Raw genomic sequence first — 23,835 nt, forward strand, 5'->3', positions numbered from 1 at the left:
GCTTAGCAGTGCTTAGTAGTCACTGGGTGGATTAACCTCTTGGAAACTTCCCTCACCTCCCTACCAAAAGGTTTCTTCAGGTTCAGTTTAAGCCCTTGCACCTTCCCTTATGTAGATATCCTGCTTAATATGGGGTGTCATTAAGGTAATACCTTGGCAACTTATTTGCGTACCTTTCAGAGACTTTTGCCTTAAATATATTTTCATTGTATTCCTGTGACTCCTTAATTTGTGTTCTGCTCACTCCTATTTTTTAAGCCCCTACCCCTAAATACATTTAAGGCATTCAGATGTACATGTAAGTATTCAATTAACTCATGTAGATGAGCGATTAATCATGGTTACTATTCATTCATTCAACAAACATTTATGGAGTTCCTGTTTAGTTCCTGGCATCATTCTGGGAATGGATAGTACAGCATTGCATAGACAAACATCCCTGTGCTCTTGGAGCTTATTATTTACTAGCAAGAGACAGTTAAGCAAAGAAATAAATGAATAAATTAGGAATACAAGAATATCAGGTAATGATCTGTGCTATAGCAAAAATAGGTGTGTGCAAGGGTGTGATCTAAAACATAAAAAATAAAAATAAACAGTTGATGATGGCCTTTTTGAGGAGTTAACAATTGATCTGAGGCCTGAATGACAGGTAAGAACCTGTTAGGGAAAGCTTTGAAGGAAGAGCCTTCAAATTATTGGGCAGAAATGAGTTTGATGTGTTTGTTTGAGGGTAATGATGAAGAAGACTCCTATTTAGAATATCAGGGGTGTGAGATGCAACAAAATGGACATACAACCAAATGAAAATGTCCTGCAAGCACAGTGGGTTGGAATCCTGGTGGTGGTGGTGGGGAGAGAAGGCAATGGGGGCACATATAAAAAGTAGTGTATGGTACTTATAGAGCATGATTAGTACCTACTGGAACAGTGTAGCTGTAAAAAAGATGGAAATCCAGGGCTGAGTCATGGATGTGTCAACCTTTAAAAGTAAAGCCGAGGGATGTGCTACAGAGACCAGGAAGCAAATTAAGAAGACGCCTAGAAGAAAGTGGTACCAAGAATGTATTTCAAAAATGAGAGAATGGTCAATTGTGTTGAATACTGTTGAGAGATCTAGTAAAACAGGAATGAAAACTGAGTTAACAATAGGGGAGTCCCTGTGACCTTCACAAGAACAGTTGTAGTGGCCTTGTAGATGTGGATAGTAACCTATTTGAGCAGGTTGAGAAGAAAAGAAATGAGAAAAGGTAGAGACTGCGAAAGTTAACCATTTCAAGTTTTATTGAGAAAGGGAATGAAGAAGTGGAAGCTGGAAGAAGATTGGGGATCAAAGGAGAAATTTTTTGTTTGAATACTTAAAAGAGGGTTACTAGAATATTCTTGTAAGTAATGGGAATAACCCAAGTATGGAGGAATAGAGGGACAAATTGAGACAACAAAGGGAGAGTAAAAAGGCAGAAGCAAATTCCTTGAAAAGTTAAAAGGGGTTGGCTCCCAAAGCACAAATGATACAATTAGTTTTTGATAGATGCAGGGAGTGACTAAATATGAAGACTACTTGACAATTAAGAAATATTTCTTCATTAAAGTATTGAGAAACTAAAGCAGGCCAGGTGGAGCCACATGAATTTGCTGATTTGGGCCCATTTTTGACTTATAAAAATACCACTTTTCGGGTTTCCCTGGTGGCGCAGTGGTTGAGAGTCCGCCTGCCGATGGAGGGGACACGGGTTCGTGCCCCGGTCTGGGAAGATCCCACATGCCGCGGAGCGGCTGGGCCCGTGATCCATGACCGCTGGGTCTGCACGTCTGGAACCTGTGCTCCACAACGGGAGAGGTCACAACAGTGAGAGGCCCGCATACCGCAAAAAAACCAAACACTTTTCTATTGCCCAAACTTACAATAATATGTTTACGTAAAATAGGTTAGAATATACAAGTTGAAATAGATGATGAGTTCATGGATGTTTTCAGTTTTCCCTTTTTTTCTAAATTTTCTGAAATGTTTTCACATAATTTTCAAACAGATATAAGGGAAATATAAATGCCTCTTAAATTGAATATTGCCTATTTCAGCTTAGTCTTTAGGTTAAGTCATAAGATTACCGAACAAAACAAAGACAGAATTAGATCCATGTAATTGTTCTAGTTTTATCTGAGCTTCCGTGTTCTGTTCTAAAGGATTAAAACATCTACTGCATATCTGAAGATTCCTTAGGATCTGTTTCTTAGTGATTCGGATGTAAAAAAATTTAAATTAAACTAAATCCATATGTTTTGTAAGATTTATCTTTAAAAATGTGTCCTTTGGCCTAATTGTTTATATTTTCTTTCATCCCAGGCTTATTTATATTTATCTTCCACTGTGCTATGAAGGAGAATGTTCAGAAGCAGTGGAGGCGGCATCTCTGCTGTGGTCGATTTAGATTAGCAGACAACTCAGGTAAAAGAGCATGTTGGTGATCGCTTTTCTTACATCGGAGAGTAGTTAGAAACCTTTGTCATTTTGATTTTCTGTGGTCTGAGCAACCCATTCCCAGTGGTAGCAAGTTGTAAAGGCAGAGTATATAAAGATGCTTAGTTGTAGTCTTAGATTGTTAGCACTGCAAGAGGTCTGAGGACTCTAGGCCTGACCGTCCTATTTTGCAAAGGAGGAGCATGAATTCCAGACAGGTTAAGTGAGTTGCCCAAGGTTTCATGTCTAATTTAACAACTCATATATCCACTATACCTTTCCATATTTTTGAAGTCTTTAATTACATTATTAGGCAAAGAGATCTTTCTCAATATAAAAAACCCCTGGGCTTCCCTGGTGGCGCAGTGGTTGAGGGTCCGCCTGCCGATGCAGGGGACACGGGTTCATGCCCCGGTCTGGGAAGATTCCACATGCCGTGGAGCGGCTGGGCCCGTGAGCCATGGCTGCTGAGCCTGCGCGTCCGGAGCCTGTGCTCCGCAACGGGAGAGGCCACAGCAGTGAGAGGCCCGCATACCGAAAGAAAAAAAAAAAATCCCGGAAGAAGAATATTACTTTTTTTTGTAACCACCAGTGGTTACTTCTCACCCTTAATATATTAAAGTATAATTTTAAACACAGGGTCAAAGTAAGAAACTTTTCTGTTTCTTCAGGTTGTTATTGTTGACATGTCAGACTCTTGTGTGAGTCATTGCCAGGGTGTCAGAATGTCTAATGCTCTGGATCAGCTACTTAAATAATGTGGTGATGATTCTTCAGGGCAGAGTATATTCCCCCTAAAACAGACTCATGGAGAGATGTCATTTCTTTCAGACTGGAGTAAGACAGCTACCAATATCATCAAGAAAAGTTCTGATAATCTAGGAAAATCTTTGTCCTCAAGCTCCATTGTCTCTAATTCAACCTACCTTACATCCAAGTCTAAATACAGCTCTACCACCTACTTCAAAAGGAATAGCCACACCGGTGAGTCATTCTGGCCATGGTAAAGATGTTCTCTGGGACATCTTTGTGAATATTTTGTCTTTTTTTTAAAAATTACAACCAAAATTGAATCTATATTTCCAGAATATCATTAACTCTGAATATTTTTGTAACTTCATTTGGTTTAAAACTTAATTTTCCTTAAAAGGTATGGTATCTTGTTTTAAAAAGTTATGTGCTTTTATTAAAAAAATACAAAATTGAGTTGTAGATTATTTCAGCATAGTAGGAAAGTTACTTGGCAAGTTGGCATGGGAACAGAAAGAAATACCATCCAGCTTCCATATTACAGTTAAGACTTCAGTCCTTTGAAATATATACAAATATAAAATCATAATGTTGTACACCTAAAACTAAATAATGATATATGTCAATTATTCCTCAGTCAAAAAAGAAAAAAATACCTAAATCCTTAACTATTGGAAGAGTTATTGGCAATTGCTCTTCAAATCACTGACTAAGTATGAAATAGGGAGAATCATACTTGGAAGGTGACACAGGATGGTGAGAAACACCGTGTCTTTGTTCATCTACTGAATCTTCATGATATGTACAATGATCACACATTCTGACACTGAGCATGTATATGAACAATCCAGAAGACAGTGTGCAAATACAGGCAGACCTTGGACATACTGTGAATTTGATTTCAGACCACTATAATAAAGCGAGTATTGCAATAGAGTCACACAAAGTTTTTGGTTTCAGAGTGACTATAAAAATTACATTTACACTATACTGCAGTCTATTAAGTGTACAATACAATTATGTCAAAAAATGTACACACCTTAATTTTTAAAAGTACTTTATTGCTAAAAAAAAATGCTTATCCATCATCTGACCACACAGGGTTGCCACAAAACTTCAATTTATAGAAACTATAATTTATAAAAAAATAAAGAAGATGTGGCACATATATACAATATAATATTACTCAGCCATAAAAAAATGAAATTGAATTATTTGTAGTGAGGTGGATGGACCTAGAGGCCGTCATACAGAGAGATTAAGTCAGAAAGAGAAAAACAGATACCGTATGCTAACACATATATATGGAATCTAAAAAAAGAACAAAAAGATTCTGATGAACCTAGGGGCAGGACAGGAATAAAGACGCAGACATAGAGAATGGACTTAAGGACACGGGGAGGGGACAGGATAAGCTGGGACAAAGTGAGAGAGTAGCATTGACATATATACACCATCAAATGTAAATTAGATAGCTAGTGGGAAGCAGCTGCATACACAGGGAGATCAGCTCGGTGCTTTGTGACCACCTAGAGGGGTGGGATAGGGAGTGTGGGAGGGAGAGAGCTGCAAGAGGGAGGGGATACAGGGATATATGTATACATATAGCGGATTCACTTTGTTATACAGCAGAAACTAACATAACATTGTAAAGCAATTATACTCCAATACAGATGTTAAAAAAAAATACTTTATGAAAGAAGGAAGCAAAAAAAAAAAAAACTGTAATCTCTATGAAGGACAACAAAGTGAAGTGAAATAAAATGACATAAGCCTGTGAAGACTATTTTGCAGTCCTTGATAGCCAGTGAGCAGTGTGAAAACGTGTAATCCTTTAATAATTTCAATTGAAAATAGCAGAAATGCTACTTTTAAATACTAATTAAACCTCAAGCAATCAGCTCTCAACACTCAGCATCCAGTGAGCCATGGCCGCTGAGCCTGCGCGTCCGGAGTCTGTGCTCCGCAACGGGACGGGCCACAACAGTGAGAGGCCCTCGTACCGAAAAAAAAAAAAAGATGCTTCTAAAAGGATAATGGAAATAACCTTTAAATTTTGTATTTTTTTAGCTAATTAATGTAGGCAAAGGCAAAGGCACCAAAAAGATTCATATTTGGCTTTTTGCAAGTAGGGAGTGATTTGTGTAATGTGTCTATAAATGTTCACATTGCAAACACTTGAATTTCAAATGACCCGTATGTACATTTGAATCCTTCCACATGTCCTTGCTTGTGCCACTAGGGTCCCCACTGCCTGGGATTCAAGATAGCACTGTGGAAAAAAAGTATGAATGTTTACTGAGTTTTTTAATTCCAAGTTTAATTAAAGAAAGATCTGAAAACTTGGAGCAGCTTAGTACAGCAGTTTTTAAAATTTCTTGGAGTCAGGGACATTCTGGGGAATTGAATAAAAGCTATGGATTCTCTTCCAGCCTTTGAGTGCAGCCTTTGAGTCCTGCACACAAACAGTTTGGCCTAAAATTAAGAGGTCTGTGCACTCCTGCTCGAAACACCTGTAAGAAAATTAATAACAGGTATATAGTCTGAGATAGATAATTCTACCTAATTGGTAGTTCCCTGGCACAAAACATCTTGCACAGTTGACTCCTGAACAACACAGGTTTGAACTGTACAGGTCCACTTAAACATGGACCTTTTTCAGTAGTAAAAACAACAAATAGTAGTACATGATCCGCATTTGGCTGAGTACGTGGATACAGAACTGCAGCTACAGAAGAACCTCAGACACAGAGGGTCAACTGTAAATTATACTCAGATTTTCAACTGTGCAGGAGGGTCAGTGTCCCTAACCCTTGCCATTGTTCAAGGCTCAACTGTACTTATAATGAGTGAATTTTTTACTTTATTTGATCAGCCTTAAAATCAGATACTCATTTTGTTTCCCCTTCTAAAATGCAAATACTTAATGCATTCTAAGTCAGTTGTGAATGAATAGGAATTAGACCAATTGAATTGTTTTCCTCTTAACACAGCTAATAGTTGGCCTAAAGAACCACTATTAAAAGGCGAAAGAAGATAACAAAGTCCATAATTTGGAACAGAGGACATTTTGGAAGTATTAAAATATTTGGAAATAGTAAGCATCATGGGGAAAACTGACTAGAAGATAAAATGAATTGCAGAAATGGGGGTACCTAAGGAAAACTTAACTATTTCAAAATCTTGTGTATTTTTTTTTTTAAGAATTCATTCATGTTTTTCTGTTTCTTTTAAAATCCTTGGGGTTAAATGCGTTTTCGTCAACAAGTATAAGGATGTAGTCAGCTGTATGACATTACTTCCGTGGTATAATAAATTCTAGTTTCCAATCAGCTGACGTACAAACGGTCTTCTGTGACCTAGCCAGTTCTCAGTGAAGCTGCTGATGTACTTGGGTCACTCAGGGTATGCAAAAAGTCACTGCATAGCATCATGGATATCTAGATGGTTTATTTCTTGGCATTGATTCATATGTTTATGGTGTAGATAATGTCTTCTAAGAGCATTCCTTCAACAAAAGTGGATCATTCAGGTAAACTTTTATTACTTCTTTGAATGCATGAATTTTTTGCAAGGTAGTAAGAGAATATTTGCATGGATTAAACTAAGACTCTTGCCGCACCAGCAAAATTGCTTGTTCTTTACAATACTTCTCAGCTAGCACAAGGAAATTCCTGCATTGAGCTGGAATTTCTAAAATTTCAAATGGTCCTGTGCTGTGCTGGCTCTTCTCTGCATGGGGGTGTCTGCAAGCCGCTCCTTCTAGGAAATGTACCATACTCTGGAGTTAGTGGGTCACATTATCAGGTAAAACAATGAAGAAAAAAAAAAAGCAGTACTTGAGAGGTTTGTTATAGAACAGAGTGAAATCCTTTACTTTTTCACTGCTCTTATGAATTACTGGATATATCACGGTACATTCACAGAAGTCATAAAAGAGAAATTGCCGATTCCAAGCCTGCTTTTTGAGGACTTCTGTCTGCTTGAAATTTAAGCATAGGTCAAATAATAGTTCATTTCCCTAGCCCCTGGTTTTCAAACTTGCAGCCATAATCAAAATCTATATTATCCAAAATATAATAGCTACCCAGAAGACTGGGAATAGCATATATATATTGAAATACAAACCTTGCTCAGAATTTTACCTTCTTAGACTGTGAAGACCCAGAAAATTGGGTCACATATTTGGAATGGAGCTGGTCAAAATCTCTAAAAAGTATGTGACCCTGGAAGTTGTCAGCGAAGCAGAATGATTGTATCCTTGAAGTTTCTTTGAGGATGTGTGTCTTTCTAAAAACATCAAGTACAAATTGTTCATTATTGAGATTTAAGTCAATAGAAAAATTCCCAACAGAAAACCAATGGCTAGTGAACGTATGAACTAAAGGCAAGCACAAAATCGATCAGCTTGCTGAGAGCTGAATGGGGAGGGGGCCTTATAAAATGACTCCCTGAGCTTTTTTCTCACCAATCCTGGGACATAACCATTCCACCATGCTTTGGTCTGCCCACTCTTCTCAAAGGCCATCTGTTCTCTCTTGCTTCCTTTAGTGGGATAGACACTCCATTTTCTATTTTAGCCTTCATTTTATTTAGTGTCTGCTCCAACACCAAGACCACAGTTGAACAATTTGAGCCATTTCCAAAGGCAACAGATAAAATGATGATGGCTTTTACCAATTATTGAGGATTTTTAATGTTATGTCACTTACTGGGTCAAACTTACTCAAAATATAAAACACCTAGAGTGAACATTCCAATTTTTCAGCCATGATTCCTAGAAGCAGGTTTTCATGATAGAGTTTTTGCCTCTTCCACAGTGAATAGAAAAGATGATACAACTGTAGGGAACTGAGTACTTTGTAGAAGGTCATTTGCTCTTTCATTGATGTGAAGTCTCTGTAGTTAATTTTAAGACAGCATTTTTCTCCAAAATGTGGAAAGCAGATACCTACAAGATACATGAAGACAGCCATATATATTTGTAGATAATAGTGCTTAGCTGAGTTTCAGGGCACTAGCTGTACCACTTTTAGAAAGCTTTGGGTCTAGGAAAATAATGTTTAAATATGTGATATTGGGAAATTCAGAACAGAAATATATTTAGCAGTCCTTTATTGCTATCAATTGCTCTGATATTAGTGCTGCCAGCAATAACATCATTCTGAGACTGTAGCATAGTTAAAGAAAATATACACTTAAAATATTCCTGATAAAGATAATTTTGATTTTTATAATTTAAAAATAATTAATAAAAGATAGCTTTTTTCTATATTGCAATCATTTCACAGGTTTTTTCCATGAGCAAATGTGTTCAAAATAGCCTTTATGTTTTTTTATTCACTTGCCTTTTCCAAAATTCTTTAAATTATATTTTATTAAAAATTGTATTATGAAAAGTGTCAAACATATGAAAAATAGAGAGGATAATATAATGAAACTCTTTGTTCATATCAACTCATAGCCACCTACCCATTTTCCCCTCCCTGTATTATTCTGAAAACATATCATAGACATCATATCATTTCTTCCACAGATATTTCAGCACCTTTTAATTCATTTGTTATATAATCTGTTACTACCTTGTTTGATTGATTTGCCACATATATTTTTGCAGCAATTTTCTGATTATTCTATTCACTGGCTCTTTGAAAAATACCACTTACAAGAATATTTCTTAAAACAACTCCCAACACAAATTACTAGAAGACACATCAACGTTCTTTCATATGCAAGGATGCACTTTGAAGATGAAAAACATGAAATTTTAGTGCTGCCTATTACCTAAACTAAGAAAGAACCAGAGCTTCATTTCCTTTGTGATCTTCTTTAATGTGCAAAATAGAACATCCAGAATGGTAGCCCTTAGGCATGTCACCAGCTCATCTTGCAGCCTGATTTCTTGTATAATTTCTTGCAGACAATGCTTCCATGGACAAGTCCTCATCAAAACTGGCCCATGCTGATGGAGAACAAACATCGATCATCCCTGTCCATCAGGTCATTGATAAGGTCAAGGGTTATTGCCATGCTCATTCAGATAATTTCTATAAAAATATTATCATGTCAGACACCTTCAGCCACAGCACAAAGTTTTAATATCTTTAATATAAGAAAGAGACATCAGTCTACAGCAACGTGGAGATGTGCAAGCTGTGAAAACTCTGACTAGCAGATGTAAATGTGGTATTACCTAGGTAACTGCATATATATGAAGAATGTGTTTTGTGAAGAAGGCTTTTGTGAAATTCAAAATCTGTCTTTTCAGTGTATTTCTTCCATGGGGGAGTTTCCACCATCACTAAACTTCAGTACTAAGAGCAGCACGACTCAGTAGCCACAGGGGATAGGATTTTTTAAATATATGATTAAATGGATCAATCAGAACTTAGGCTGTGGGGTCGAATATTAAAATTAGAGGGCAAGGGTCAGGCCGAGCTTGGGACAAGCCCTAGTTTAGAGCTCATTCACACCCCACATAATAATTAGATTTGGATATGGCCATTTGCTCCATCATCTTTCTCTGCAATCAAAAGCATACTAATATTTATAACTATCTTGGATGCCCACAGGTCCCATCTCAGTGCTAGTTTCTATGAATGCATTAACATTTCCTCTTTTTTAATGAAATTTCAACCACAGATACAAAAGAGTATTTAATGTCTGACTCAAAGTTTAGAAAGGAATTTTTTCTTATTATCTCAGAGATTTAACCCTGAAGACCACAACATGCTTAAGAAAGAAAGAATTCCCCAAATTTTGACCTAGTTAATAAGGCCATATTATTTCACTTATCCTACTCAAGACACAAGGCTTAAGCATCATCATTAATTATAATTTAGTCATATACATTTGAATCAAGTTTAGTGTTGATGTTCCATTACAGTGGAGCTCCCAGGAGCTGAAGAATGACCCTCTTACACCTCTGCTTTTGCTGCTCTACTGTACATTGAGCTGCGGGCTCATGGGAGGAATGCGGATTTCCATTAGGCATGCCGTGTACGGTAGTCTCTCCCTTTTGGGAAAAACAACCATTGAGACTCTATGGTCTTGTCTTTGCTCCAGAGACTTTTTAAGACATTTCCATTTGCACAAATGAAAAGCCTCTTACTTCCTCTTTCCAGAGTTTTGTTCCAAAGAATATAAACTGAGACTTAGGTGGGTGACTTATCATAATCAAAATAATTTATAATTGTGTGGGTCTACACTTGCCAGTCTGCAAACTATTTGTACATAAGTCCTCTGATTATAAGAGCCAGAGGAGGTCTGGCAAGACAGATGGGATGTTATTTATGGATTAGGTTTCTGCATATAAGCCATGCATAATATTAAGCAGCTTATCCTAACTGTCAAACTATCCTGAGTAAAATGCTTGCTAGTGAATGTGTAAGAGACCACATTTTAATTGTTCTTAAATGACGGGTTCATATCCAGTTTCTTAGAAATCGGTCTCAGTACATGCTGTACCTTTACATTTGCTCTGGGTTATCTGAGACGTTTCAGGTTCTGGGAGATGGCAGCCTAAGTGATGAAAAGATGAGACATTCTGGCAGAACCAAACTGCTTAAAGGCAGAAACCAGACTGAGCACCTGGGGACCTTTCTCTCTGTGCAGGAAGCAGGTAGCTCTCAGACTGGGACATAGAAAAGCTTTCAGGCTATGCAGCAAACAAGGGGCCTCTCAGCTTTTGCTGATCTTCAATCATGAAGCTTTTGGCCAGACTTAAATGGATGATAATGTGCTAATGGGTTTTCATACTGTTCCATTTTGTAGCATCCTGGAACACTGTTCTGGAAGACAGGAGCATTGCCTAGCTTGGCCTTCACAGGGGAGGGGTGTAGGTCGTAGGAAAGGATAGTAAATCTAAGGTCACTAAGACCCTACAGTAGAGCCATGTCCTTTTCTCTAGGCATATATATTAACAGGCTGCTTATTTAGGCAGAGGTTACATCTAGGTGAAAATTAACCTTAAATAGTCACTGAATCTTCATATACTTTCCCCCAAGCCTTAGAGATGGTAGAATTTAATTAGCTTTCAACTGTGAGATTTCTACCCAAAGTGCTTATTTAGCTAAAAGTAATTAAGAGATAGCTTTAAAAATAGCTTTGATTTCTACTCGTATTCATCCAGATCTGGGAAAATTTTTTTTTCAAATTTTACAACAATATCAGCTCCACTTTATAAATTTCCAGTAATCAAGTAAGGAAAAAAAAATGGATAAACAGCTGAATAGAAACATTTGCAAGTGGACTTAAAAGACTGAGTCAAATTCTACCCTCTGTTCTGCACATGTAGTTCTCACCTTCATCTAGCCCCCCATCAGAACAGAAATACAGGAATTTAGCTGTGGATCCAAAATTTAGTTTAGCTTAACTTTGAGAATAATATCAATTTAGACTCTCTGGGGTATTTTTGGTTGTTATTTTATTTTCTTCTTTTTCCTTTTTTTTAACATTATGTTAGAGTCAGTCTAAGATCCTGAGATATTTTCCATTGTTGTCACGATGACTTGCATTGTAAAGCTTTTATTTGTTCAATGTTGGCGTAGACTCTTTTGTATATATTTATTTATTTGTGTTTATAAATGTGAGCTTGTTTTATATCTTACATTTATATTGCCTGGCTTTGTTCTTCTAATTAACTTTTTATCAGAGAGACTGTATATATTGTTTTCTAAATACTTTGTGAAATAGTTTTCTGTAGCAGTATCTCTGAATTTGATGAATAAAAAGTGACTGTGAGTGCAAATTAGAATTAGTAGTAAGAAGCTACTATACCTGATTTGCCATTTTACTTAAATAGAAAATGTTTTTCAAATAAATACTTATGTTGTTTGTGATCCAAATTATTCAGTTCCTTTATGAGTGAATGTTTTTATTTCTGACTCTTAAATAGGAAAAGATTATTTGACAACTGGAAAATAACCTGGCAGCAATTAAGCTAGTGACATGGGGCTACTTTGCCAAAACACTAAAAATGAATATTTTAGAAAGATTCAGTTCACTGGGGATTAATGCATTTTGAAGTTCTTAGATTTTCTTAAGATGACTGATGCAAAGCCAAGCTCTGTGGCAAATTAAAAGTAATGTAGGTTTCCTTTTTGGGAAGTCTTCAGCATCTTGAAAGGGAAACAAATCAATAATACTACATAGAAGTTAGGTCATGGGATTTTTTTTTTCACGTTTATAGGAGGCTTAGAAAATAACAGAATTTAGCCAACTTGACTTGCATGAGTAGAACAGAACCTCCTCCCTTCCTTTTGCTGTGATTAGTTAGGATAACTCTCTTCTGCAGAGAGCCAAGGCCCACTCTGGCTCACGGCCCTACTCAGTGCTAAGCTGTGAGGCTTGCTGGCTGGTCACTGCTCACTCAGGTCTTCTGAGCCAACATTCACAACTCCTGGCCAAGCCGTGTTAGGAAAACAGGCAAACATTTGCCGAAGCTTCATTTGCAGTTACATACAGCAGGTTAAAGCCTGAGGGAGCAGCAGTGAGAAGTAGGTGGGAAACACTTATTTGATTTGCACGCTGACCTGTGTTTGTAATAGTTTGAAATCTGAAGGAATTGGGCTTTGTAAATAGCGTGTTTTGGAAGAATGCCCATGTTTCCAGTCGAATAACATTCTATTTTTCTTGTATAGAAGCACTAAATCTCTCTCCCTCTTTCTGTCCCCCTCCCTCCCTTTCTCTGTCTACCTCCCCCCAACTTTCCTGCTTTTCTCACTTCTTCCCTCTTTCTCTCTTCCTTCCCTCCCTCCCTCTTCATCTCGAGGAAGAATACTTAACCGTTTTCTTCTTATGCTTCCCTATAGAAAAAATAAGAATAAATGTGAAGGTGCAAGGGTGAGGATGATGAGAATTACAGGGACAGGGTTAGCCCTGGCTGGTATAGCTGGAGTTCAGGGTGTGTGTGAGAGGGCATGGGAAGCAGAAGACAAGCTGCAGATCTGGATTGGAGCCAGTCGGTGCTGAACCCAGGAAGGGTTATTTTTGAAGAACAGGTTATTAGATGAGCAAGGAGGTGTAGAGGGGCTGATAGTGAGGCAGTGTTGAGTTTCCTGATTTTTATCAATTCAGATAATTAGAGGCTCATTTCACAAGTTGGGTATTGTAAGGGTGGTAGTATCAGGATGGGGATATGAATAAAATTAAAATTTGAAACAACCTTACGGGGAATGCAAATCCTTGGCTAAATTGAGTCAAATAAGCTGGTAAATGGTGTTTGCCCTTAGAGTAGCTTTTGCAAGTACATTCTCCAAATCATCTTATTAAAAGTTTTTATTTGGTGTGTTTTGAAAAACTAGTTTATTTCAAGTTCATAACCAAACATTTAATATTCTAAAGTCTCAAACCTTATTGATTTATCTTAAACATTTGTGAATAATTGGATGACAAATGATTTCACACTTACCCCACAATCTTTTTAATCTTTTAAGTTACATCTTCTGGTTGGCTTATTTTCATCATGAATTAATTTAAATGATTTTTATAAATTCAGGATATCAGTGAGAATAGAACATTTGATATTCACATTAAATATAATTTAATATTGATATATATAGTCACACCGTGTGAGAAAATAACACAATAATAACAAAATAAAGAGTTTAAGTACTCTAGGAACAAAAGAAAGATCTCCAGAGCATTCCAGTATTTCCCTCCTTCATTGTCCTAAAGTTCAATCAATCAATCAAGGATATGAAGTGACGACAACCCTGTAACCTTCCTACAAGGAGTTCACTGGCCTGAACTGACAGACCTGACACATTTGAAACTATTTTAACTAAAAAAAAAAAAATCAGTTTATCTGTAAAGATCTGAAATGTAATCATTACTGCCTAATTAGAGCTAATACATTGTCTCCCATAATACTGTTAAGAGCAATAAATAGTAAGTGCCTGCAATGTCTAGAGCACGTTAACATGACACACTATACTGTATTTTTGGTTTTTTAATTTTCATATGTGTGACTCTTCTACTGAAGGACATTAATATTAAGGTCTGATGCACTGGTTTATGTTTATTCTCATCATTTTCATAGGTGATAGCATACTGCTGGCTACATAACAGGTGCTTCGTTCATGTTTATTGAATTTATATGGAGTTTACCTGGTCCATTTGCATTTTATATTTTGGAAAAGTAGATCTCAGAGTACCTCGGAGTTGCGTGAGTTTGTAAGAATATGGACTAGAAATACAAAGTAAAGGGGAAAAAACATATTAACATCACGCAGTTCAAGATATTTTACCCTCATTGCTAAATGTCACCTTATATGATGCAGGCAAGTAAGATAAGAACAAGACGATACCAAGTTTGATGTTAACTCTAAATCTTTTTTAACAGTTTTGGAAAAGGAACTAGGTTCAACCGATGTCTGAGATGAATAAGTACACAAACCTGCTTTTGAGCAATTGTCTTGGGAACTGTTTTCTGGCTCAAACTGGCTTCAATAGGGAATTTAATGTACGAGCACACAGGGTCCTCTTGGAGCCCTGTGACCAGACTTTGAAGAATCTGGGACCAGGGGATATTTTTCTCTCTCTACTTTTACTACGTAGAAGAAAGGTCACTGGTAATGGTCTGTGCTATGTGACTTTAGTATGTCACCTCTCTGCTGTGGGCCTTAGTTTATTTATCTGGTAAATAAAAGAAGCTGCTTAAGAGCTAAAATATTTTCAGCACTAGAATTTTATAGCTCCCATTAACTTCTTTAAATAGAAAAATTCTAGTCGTTTTTATTTAAACACAGCATCCAAAGACCCAAAAACTAAATGTCAAGCAAATCATTTGATCTTGTTCAATCTGAATTTTTCAAGGGAATGCATGCATTCTATGTCTTTTTTTTTAAACATCTTTATGTCTTTTTTATTTCCAAAGGAAATGCCTTTTCTATACAAACACTTTATTATTTTCAGGGCACTAATTAAATCTTTTGCAGATAAAATTAATAGGAAGGTTCACTCTCAAATACAAAAGAGAAGATGCCCCAGCAGTAAGGCAGTACTTACTCATTGTGAAAAACAGAATTAAAATCCCGGTTTTCTTTTGGCAAATCTGTGGAATTAATGATCCTCCCAACATGGGTACAAAAGTTCCATTTCTCCTCCCCAGTTGTGTTCAACGCTGTGCACGGTCCACAGAGGGAAAGAAGAAAACAGATCAGCAGGAAATACGAAGACAGCAAGCAAAACAGATTCGACAGTTGCCAAGAATGTGCCTCAGATGGGCAATTCAGGGTCTCTTGCTGGGTAAGTGAGAAAGACAAAACCAATAGGTGTCATGTAATAAATGCACACGGACGTGCCCCACGGTGCAGAGGAGCTTATTTACCTTTGCTCTGGATGCCTTGGCCAGGTTTGCATTCAAATTAGAGACAGCTGTGTGCACGTAAGTTATGGAGGGCAGTTCCTAGTGCGCAACTCATTGCCAAAGATCCAAGAAGCATTTTAAAGACATAATATTTCATGTGATTCCTTTTCAAGGGCCCTGAGAGTCTCCTAATTTGTATTAAACACCAGTTTACAGGTTTCCCATTACAATGGGAAATCATCTATGGCAATACAAAGATGTGAAGCAAGGTGACAGGGATGCTTGAACAGCTTAGAGGTCAATACAGCTACCAGAGTAGTATCTTAATATTTGTTTTTAAAGTAACAGATCTATTTCTGCAAGAAGAAGTTGTCACTATTTGATTAGCCCACTTCCAGTTAACATTTTAATCTGAAGGTAACAGAAAATCATTTCTTCGAAAACTTTGGTAGAAAACTATATACACAGAATGTTTTCTAAATAAAGAATTGTAAAAAGGACATTTTCTCAAGAACGATTCCAAGCAAGGATTCCAAACAAGGGTTAGACAATGTTTTACTGGGTCTTTGCCACAGTTATAGAAAACTCAGTTTGTAGTTACAAAGTGTTGGTTGGTTTTTTTGGGTTTTTCCCTTATCCGCAAAAGCTATAAGGGATTGCTAACATAGTTGTGGCTTTCATTCTTCCAAATAATTCCCAATTCACTTCGAACTTTTTTCCTTCACAGGATCTTTTTCCTAGCTTTGGTTCTGCTGTTTTGCATGATCCCTGTTCACTCAAAAAGAGCACTTGAAGTTTAGGCATTCTCTCCCTAATCCTCAAGTTAATTTTCCCCATATCTCACTTAGCATGTTTGTGGGGTGAAGGGGGCTGTGTTGAGCCCAGAGTAATGGGGAGGAAGCTGTATTTCACGGCCTCCCCTTGTTTTCAACCACCCCTTTTCTGTCCATTACTCTCACGGGTGCGAGGGGCTTTCAGGGCTTCTAAGTGCTTCTGGGTAGAATTATGATGTGCAAAGTCTTGCTTTCTTCAGTCACAACAAAATAGCAGGGCAAATCCACTGGACCCTAATCCCTCTTTCTTTCTAAATTCTTGTTAGCACAAACCTGTAAAAGGCTCGTGTGGGGGTGGGCAGGGACCCAGAATCTGTTTCCTAAATGATGGAAGTGCTATTTCCTAAAACTCATGAAAATGAACTGTGAGGTTTCATGAAATAGTTCTTCTCTTAAAAATTGTTCCATGTTGTTCAGGCAAATGAAAATAGTCCAGGAATGCAAAGTGGAGTTCTGTTTGTTTCCTTCACCAAGAAGAAAGCAACTCAAGCATTTAGCTGAGATTATTGTCTTCTCTCTTGAACCCTGAACCTCAAACCTAGAGACAACCAGAGCAAGGTTGGCATCCTCCTAAAAGGATGTTCTGTTCACTTGGTCAGCAGGCTAGTTTTAACTTGATGTGGGGGGCAGTAGAGCTCATTGATTTCAGTGGTTGCATTGTGTGTGTGTACATATATGTTATATACTATATTATAACAGATCTAACATTCTTGATTATTCAGGTTTCTCCAGAGAAACCAAACCAACAGGACATGTGTATATATAAAGAGGGTTTTATTTCAAGGAATTGGATAGTAAGATTGTGGAGGCTTGGCAAGTCCAAAACCAAGTAGTTTTGTTCATGGAAATTTCATTAATAGAAACCAAACACTGAAACAGCTTTACCTTCAGATTCCAAAGATTCTCCAGGAGAGTGGAAAGCTGTGTCTCACCTCACTTTGCATCTCCTTCCCCAGAAATACCTGCCCCAGGCTCGAAGGGCATGTGGAGTCAGGGCTTTTTCAGCATCAAAATTCTCTTTAGAACTGTCTGGGCACAGAAGCACAAATCTGAGGAATCTGAGGCAAAGTATTCTTGTTGTTTATTAATTTTTTCATCATCTATGCTTTATAATAGCTTATATAATTATGGGGATTTTATTTTCTTCATTTATATCTTATAACACCTCATACAGTTGTGGGGATTAGGTTGAAAAATTACCTTGAAACAGTCCCTCATTTCTAAGGCACTGAAATTATTTCAAGAGTCTTAAGAGACCTGATTTAAGGTTCCCCTTCCCACTCAGTAGATCTCAAATTTAACATATTTTATGCATTTTATTCCTACATTATGGTCTAATTTTCCTTCCTGTCTCTTTTATATGTAGAGTTAACTTACTGATGTTTTGTGGAGAGAGGCAAGGTCTTCTCCTGTGTAGATAGATTAATAACAGTTGTTCCAAATATATGAAGATAATTTACTTTTCCATTTCCATTTTCATGCCCAGTGCATCTATTTGTCTCCACAATTATTGCAGAGGTACTCCACTAAATTGTTTCTTACTTTGAGCATATATCAATATGGTCTTTTGCAATCTTTATAATATATGCTAAAAGAAAGCAAAGTTAAATGTACTCAGAGTTGCTTATCCTTCTGATTTCAAATATGTCAGCAAGTCCTTACCACATTTAGTCCCTATTCTTAAAACCAACGAAATAGCTTTTCAAGGATGATAGCATGATCTAATGGGAAAGAAGTCAAATCAATAAGTTGAAATTTCCCATGAGAAATGAATTCATGGAAATCATGGATTTTTAAAATAAAACAATCTTGGGTTTTCTTTTTGTGCCAGACTACATTGTCCTTCAAATCTTCTTAACAAATGAGAGGGAAACTACAGACAGAATATGTCAAATTCCATGCATTTAATTTCTATTAAATGCAAAGAGCAAGCTCTGCTTAGATATTACTAGCACGCTGTCAGTCAGCCTCCCAAAGACAGAAAACACCCATTGTCCAGCTGGATCCCAGTGTCTAAGCTGATGACACCTGCTCCTACTGAAGGCAGAGGGCAGGACACGTGTGTCTGTGGCTGCACTGCAGGTGCTACAGCAACATAAAGGAGTCCTGACCCTCCCCTCCCTATCCATTATACTTTTTCCTGGGTATGTGAAGGCAGGTGAAATGTGCGCAGGTTTCCTGGTCTTTCTTACTCCCATAATTCTTTGTCGGGCAAAAACGTGTGTCCAGGCATTTGTCTAGTCCTTAAACAAAGGAACAAATTTTTCTAAATAGATGAGGGATCTGCAGAGTAAGCCAGAAGGATCTCTCAACAACATCATCAATAACAACAAAAAGAAACTTTGAGTAGAAGAACTTTCAATTTATTTTTCATCCTTCATTAGGCAAAAAGTAACAGAAAAGTCATCTACTGACCATTGGCAGATCTTACACGGGAAATGGTCATAAAAGTTATCAACATTCTTTTTTTCCTATAAAAAAAGGATAAATGAAAAGATGAAACCAGGCAATATGAAGTTCAAGCCTCCATAAGGAAATTTCCATAGTGGTTTTTATTATTTTTGCCCTGGATTTCCACGATAGCCTTCTAACTACTTTCTCCCTCTGTCTACCCACCTGGCAATCTATCTCCTGTAATAGAGGAATGATTTTTTTTTCCTAAAACATAAACCTGATCAAGTCAGACCAGTGCTCTGTGGGTTCACCTCACTCCTGCCTGCATTTCTAGCCTCATTTCTTACCGTATCTTCCACTGAAGCCCTTACCTCCTCCTTCCTGACATGCACACAGTCCCTAAAATCATGAAGATCTTTCATTTACCCATGTGTGCGTGGACAGCACTCCCCAGGACACTGTTTTAAAACCATGTTCCATGCATGAGCTCTCAGGGGTCTGCTAATTCCCCAAAGCTATTTTAACATGTTTTTGTTTCATCATTTTTCAGGGGAGACTTTATAGACTTTATTTGATTTTATCTGAGTTCTAGTAGTTATTTTATAGATTCCACTGGATTTTCTATATATACAATCGTGTCGTCCAGGAATAAAGACAATTTTAATTCTTTCTTTCCAGTCTGTCTGGATGACTTTTATTTCTTTTTATTTTACTTCACTGGATAAAACCACCAGTTCAATGTTGAATAGGAGTAATAGCAAGATGGGTTTCATTTTAGACAATCACCGTGATGTAAACAGAATAAAGTAGAAAAGCCATATTATCATCTCAATAGACACAGAAAAGTCCTCTTTATCATGAACACCTGTTAGCAAACTACAAGGAAATGTTATCTACAAAATAAAAACTACAGTAAATATCAGATTTAATATTAAAATATTAGAAGTTTCCCCTGCATTTTGGAGCAAGAAAGGTTGCATGCCAATATCACATCTATTCAGTAGGTCTTAGCAGAACAACAAGGCAAGAAAAAAAAGGAAATTATAAGGATTAAGAAGGAAAAAATAAAAGTTTATTTACGTGTAGATAGATAATGTGATTCTGTACCCAGAAAATCTACGAGTCATAAATAAATTATTAGAATTAGTAAATAAATTTAATAGGTTACTGGATAAAATGTCAAATAAAAAAATCAGATGTATTTTTGTATTTCTATATGTTGAAACTCTACTATCTATTTCTTTTTTTGGCATTCATTTTATTTATTTATATCAATAAATTATATGAAAATAAAATTATATAAAATACCATCTGCAATTGCATAAACATAATAAATGTAGAGAAAAATGTGCAAGATCTCTACACTGACAAATGTAAAGCATTTTTGACAAAAATTAAAGATTAACTGAATAAAATGGAGACATATACCATGTTCATAGATTTTAAAAGTCAATAATATAAAAATATCACTTCTCTTCAAGTTAATCTATATATTCAATTCAATCCTATTAAAAATCCCAGTGGGCTTTCTTTCTGTGTGTATAAATTAACAAGCTAAAACTAAATTTTTTTTAGTACAAATCTTTTATTTTATTTTATTTTACTTAATTTAACATCTTTATTGGAGTATAACTGCTTTACAATGGTGTGTTAGTTTCTGCTTCATAACAAAGTGAATCAGCTATACATATACATATGTTCCCATATCTCCTCCCTCTTCTGTCTCCCTCCCACCATCCCTATCCCACCCCTCTAGGTGGTCACAAAGCACCGAGCTGACCTCCCTATGCTATGTGGCTTCTTCCCACTGGCTATCTATTTTACATTTGGTAGTGTATATAAGTCCATGCCATTCTCTCACTTCGTCCCAGCTTAACTGTCCCCCTCCCCGTGTCCTCAAGTCCATTCTCTATGTCTGTGTCTTTATTCCTGTCCTGCCCCTAGGTTCTTCATAACGTTTTTCTTTTTTTACATTCCATATACATGTGTTAGCATACAGTATTTGTTTTTCTCTTTCGGACTTACTTCACTCTCTGTGACAGTCTCTAGGTCAATCCACCTCACTACAAATAACTCAATTTCGTTTCTTTTTATGGCTGAGTAATATTCCACTGTATATATGCACCACATCTTCTTTATCCATTCCTCTGTCGATGTTGCTTCCATCTCCTGGCTATTGTAAATAGAGCTGCAATGAACATTGTGGTACATGACTCTTTTTGAATTATGGTTTTCTCAGGGTATATGCCCAGTAGTGGGATTCCTGGGTAGTATGGTAGCTCTATTTTTAGTTTTTTAAGGAACCTTCAGACTGTTTTTCATAGTGGCTCTATCAATTTACATTCAACCAAAACTGCAAGAGGGTTCCATTTTCTCCACACCCTCTCCAGCATTTATTGCTTATAGATTTTTTGATGGTGGCCATTCTGACTGGTGTGAGGTGATACCTCATTGCAGTTTTGATTTGCATTTCTCTAATGATTAGTGATGTTGAGCATCCTTTCATGTGTTTGTTGGCAATCTGTATATCTTCTTTGGAGAAATGTCTATTTAGGTCTTCTGCCCATTTTTGGATTGGGTTGTTTGTTTTTTTGATATTGAGCTGCTTGTAAACTTTGGAGATTAATCCTTTGTTAGTTGCTTAATTTGCAAATATTTTCTCCCATTCTGAAGGTTGTTTTTTCATCTTGTTTATAGTTTCCTTTGCTGTGCAAAAGCTTCTAAGTCTCATTAGGTCCCATTACTTTAATTTTGTTTTTATTTCCATTTCTCTAGGAGGTGGGTCAAAAAGGATCTTGCTGTGATTTAACTCATAGAGTGTTCTGCCTATGTTTTCCTCTAAGAGTTTTATAGTGTCTGGCCTTACATTTAGGTCTTTATTCCATTTTGAGTTTATTATTGTGTATGGTGTTAGGGAGTGTTCTAATTTCATTCTTTTACATGTAGCTGTCCAGTTTTCCCAGCACCACTTATTGAAGAGACTGTCTTTTCTGCATTGTATATTTTTGCCTCCTTTATCAAAAATCAGGTGACCATACGTGTGTGGGTTTATCTCTGGGCTTTCTGTCTTGTTCCATTGATCTATAATTCTGTTTTAGTGCCAGTACCATACTGTCTGGATTACTGTAGCTTTGCAGTACAGTCTGAAGTCAGGGAGCATGATTCCTCCAGTTCCATTTTTCTTTCTCAAGATTGCTTTGGCTACTCGGGGTCTTTTGTTTTCCATACAAATTGTGAAATTTTTTGCTCTAGTTTTGTGAAAAATGCCATTGCAGTTTGATAGGGATTGCACTGAATCAGTAGATTGCTTTGGGTAGTATAGTCATTTTCAAAATGTTGTTTCTTCCAATCCAAGAACATGGTATATCTCTCCATCTGTTTGTATCATCTTTAATTTCTTTCATCAGTGTCTTACAGTTTTCTGCATACAGGTCTTTTCTCTCCTTAGGTAGGTTTATTCCTAGGTATTTTATTCTTTTTGTTGCAATGGTAAATAGGAGTGTTTTCTTAATTTCTCTTTCAGATTTTACATCATTAGTGTATGGGAATGCAAGAGATCTCTGTGCATTAATTTTGTATCCTTCTACTTTACCAAATTCATTGATTAGCTCTAATAGTTTTCTGGTAGCATCTATAGGATTCACTACGTATCGCATCACATCATCTGCAAACAGTGACAGCTTTACTTCTCTTTTCTGATTTGGATTTGTTTTATTTCTTTTTCTTCTCTGATTGCTGTGGTTAAAACTTCCAAAGCTATGTTGAATAACAGTGGTGAGAGTGGGCAACCTTGTCTTTTTCCTGATCTTAGTGGAAATGGTTTCAGTTTTTCTCCATTGAGAACAATGTTGGCTGTGGGTTTGTCATAGTTGGCCTTTATTATGTTGAGGTAAGTTCCCTCTATGCCTACTTTCTGGAAGGTTTTTATCATAAATCGGTGTTGAATTTTGTCAAAAGTTTTTTCTGCATCTATTGAGATGATTATATGGTTTTTCTCCTTCAATTTGTTAATATGGTTTATCACATTGATTAATTTGCGTATATTAAAGAATCCGTGCATTCCTGGGATAAACTCGACTTGATCATGGTGTATAATCCTTTTAATGTGCTGTTGGATTCTGTTTGCTAGTATTTGGTTGCGGATTTTTGCATCTATGTTCATCAGTGATATTGGCCTGTAGTGTTCTTTTTTTGTGGCATCTTTGACTGGTTTTGCTATCAGCGTGATGGTGGCCTTATAGAATGAGTTTGGGAGTGTTCTTCCATCTGCTATATTTTGGAAGAGTTTGAAAAGGATAGGTGTTAGCTCTTCTCTAAATGTTTGATAGAATTCTCCTGTGAAGCCATCTGGTCCTGGGCTTTTGTTTGTTGGAAGATTTTTAATCACAGTTTCAATTTCAGTGCTTATGATTGGTCTGTTTATATTTTCTATTTCTTCCTGCTTCAGTCACGGAATGTTGTGCTTTTCTAAGAATTTGTCCATTTCTTCCAGGTTGTCCATTTTATTGGCATATAGTTGCTTGTAGTCATCTCTCATGATCCTTTGTATTTCTGCAGTGTCAGTGGTTACTTCTCCTTTTTCATTTCTAATTCTATTGATTTGAGTCTTCTCCCTTTTTTTCTTGATGAGTCTGGCTAATGGTTAATCAATTTTGTTTATCTTCTCAAAGAACCAGCTTTTAGTTTTATTGATCTTTACTATCATTTCCTTCATTTCTTTTTCATTTATTTCTGATTTGACCTTATGAATTCTTTCCTTCTGCTAACTTTGGGGTTTTTTGTTCTTCTTTCTCTAATTGCTTTAAGTGTAAAGTTAGGTTGTTTATTTGAGATGTTTCTTGGTTCTTGAGGTAGGATTGTATTGCTACAAACTTCCCTCTTAGAACTGCATTTGCTGCATCCCATAGGTTTTGGGTCACCATGTTTTCATTGTCATTTGTTTCTAGGTATTTTTTGATTTCCTCTTGGATTTCTTCAGTGATCTCTTGGTTATTTAGTAGCGTATTGTTCAGCCTCCATGTATTTGTATTTTTTACGTATTTTTTCCTATAATTGATATCTAGTCTCTTAGTGTTGTGGTCGGAAAAGAT

At 36.7% G+C, this 23,835-nt stretch overlaps 1 protein-coding gene across 1 annotated transcript in view; it reads left to right on the top strand.

The window, feature by feature from the left end:
• ADGRG6 (adhesion G protein-coupled receptor G6) overlaps window positions 1-9,307 on the top strand; it is a gene marked incomplete at both ends in the record, with an annotated part of 124,326 nt that extends 115,019 nt beyond the window's left edge. The window contains 3 exon segments of the mRNA XM_079716386.1: window positions 2,345-2,446; window positions 3,290-3,442; window positions 9,129-9,307. Of these exon segments, the coding sequence (XP_079572512.1) occupies window positions 2,345-2,446; window positions 3,290-3,442; window positions 9,129-9,307 (434 nt within the window).
• Between the last annotated feature and the right edge of the window lie 14,528 nt (window positions 9,308-23,835).

This window comes from Hyperoodon ampullatus, assembly GCF_949752795.1.
Source record: "Hyperoodon ampullatus genome assembly, chromosome: 12".
In the NCBI taxonomy this organism is placed as follows: domain Eukaryota; kingdom Metazoa; phylum Chordata; class Mammalia; order Artiodactyla; family Ziphiidae; genus Hyperoodon; species Hyperoodon ampullatus.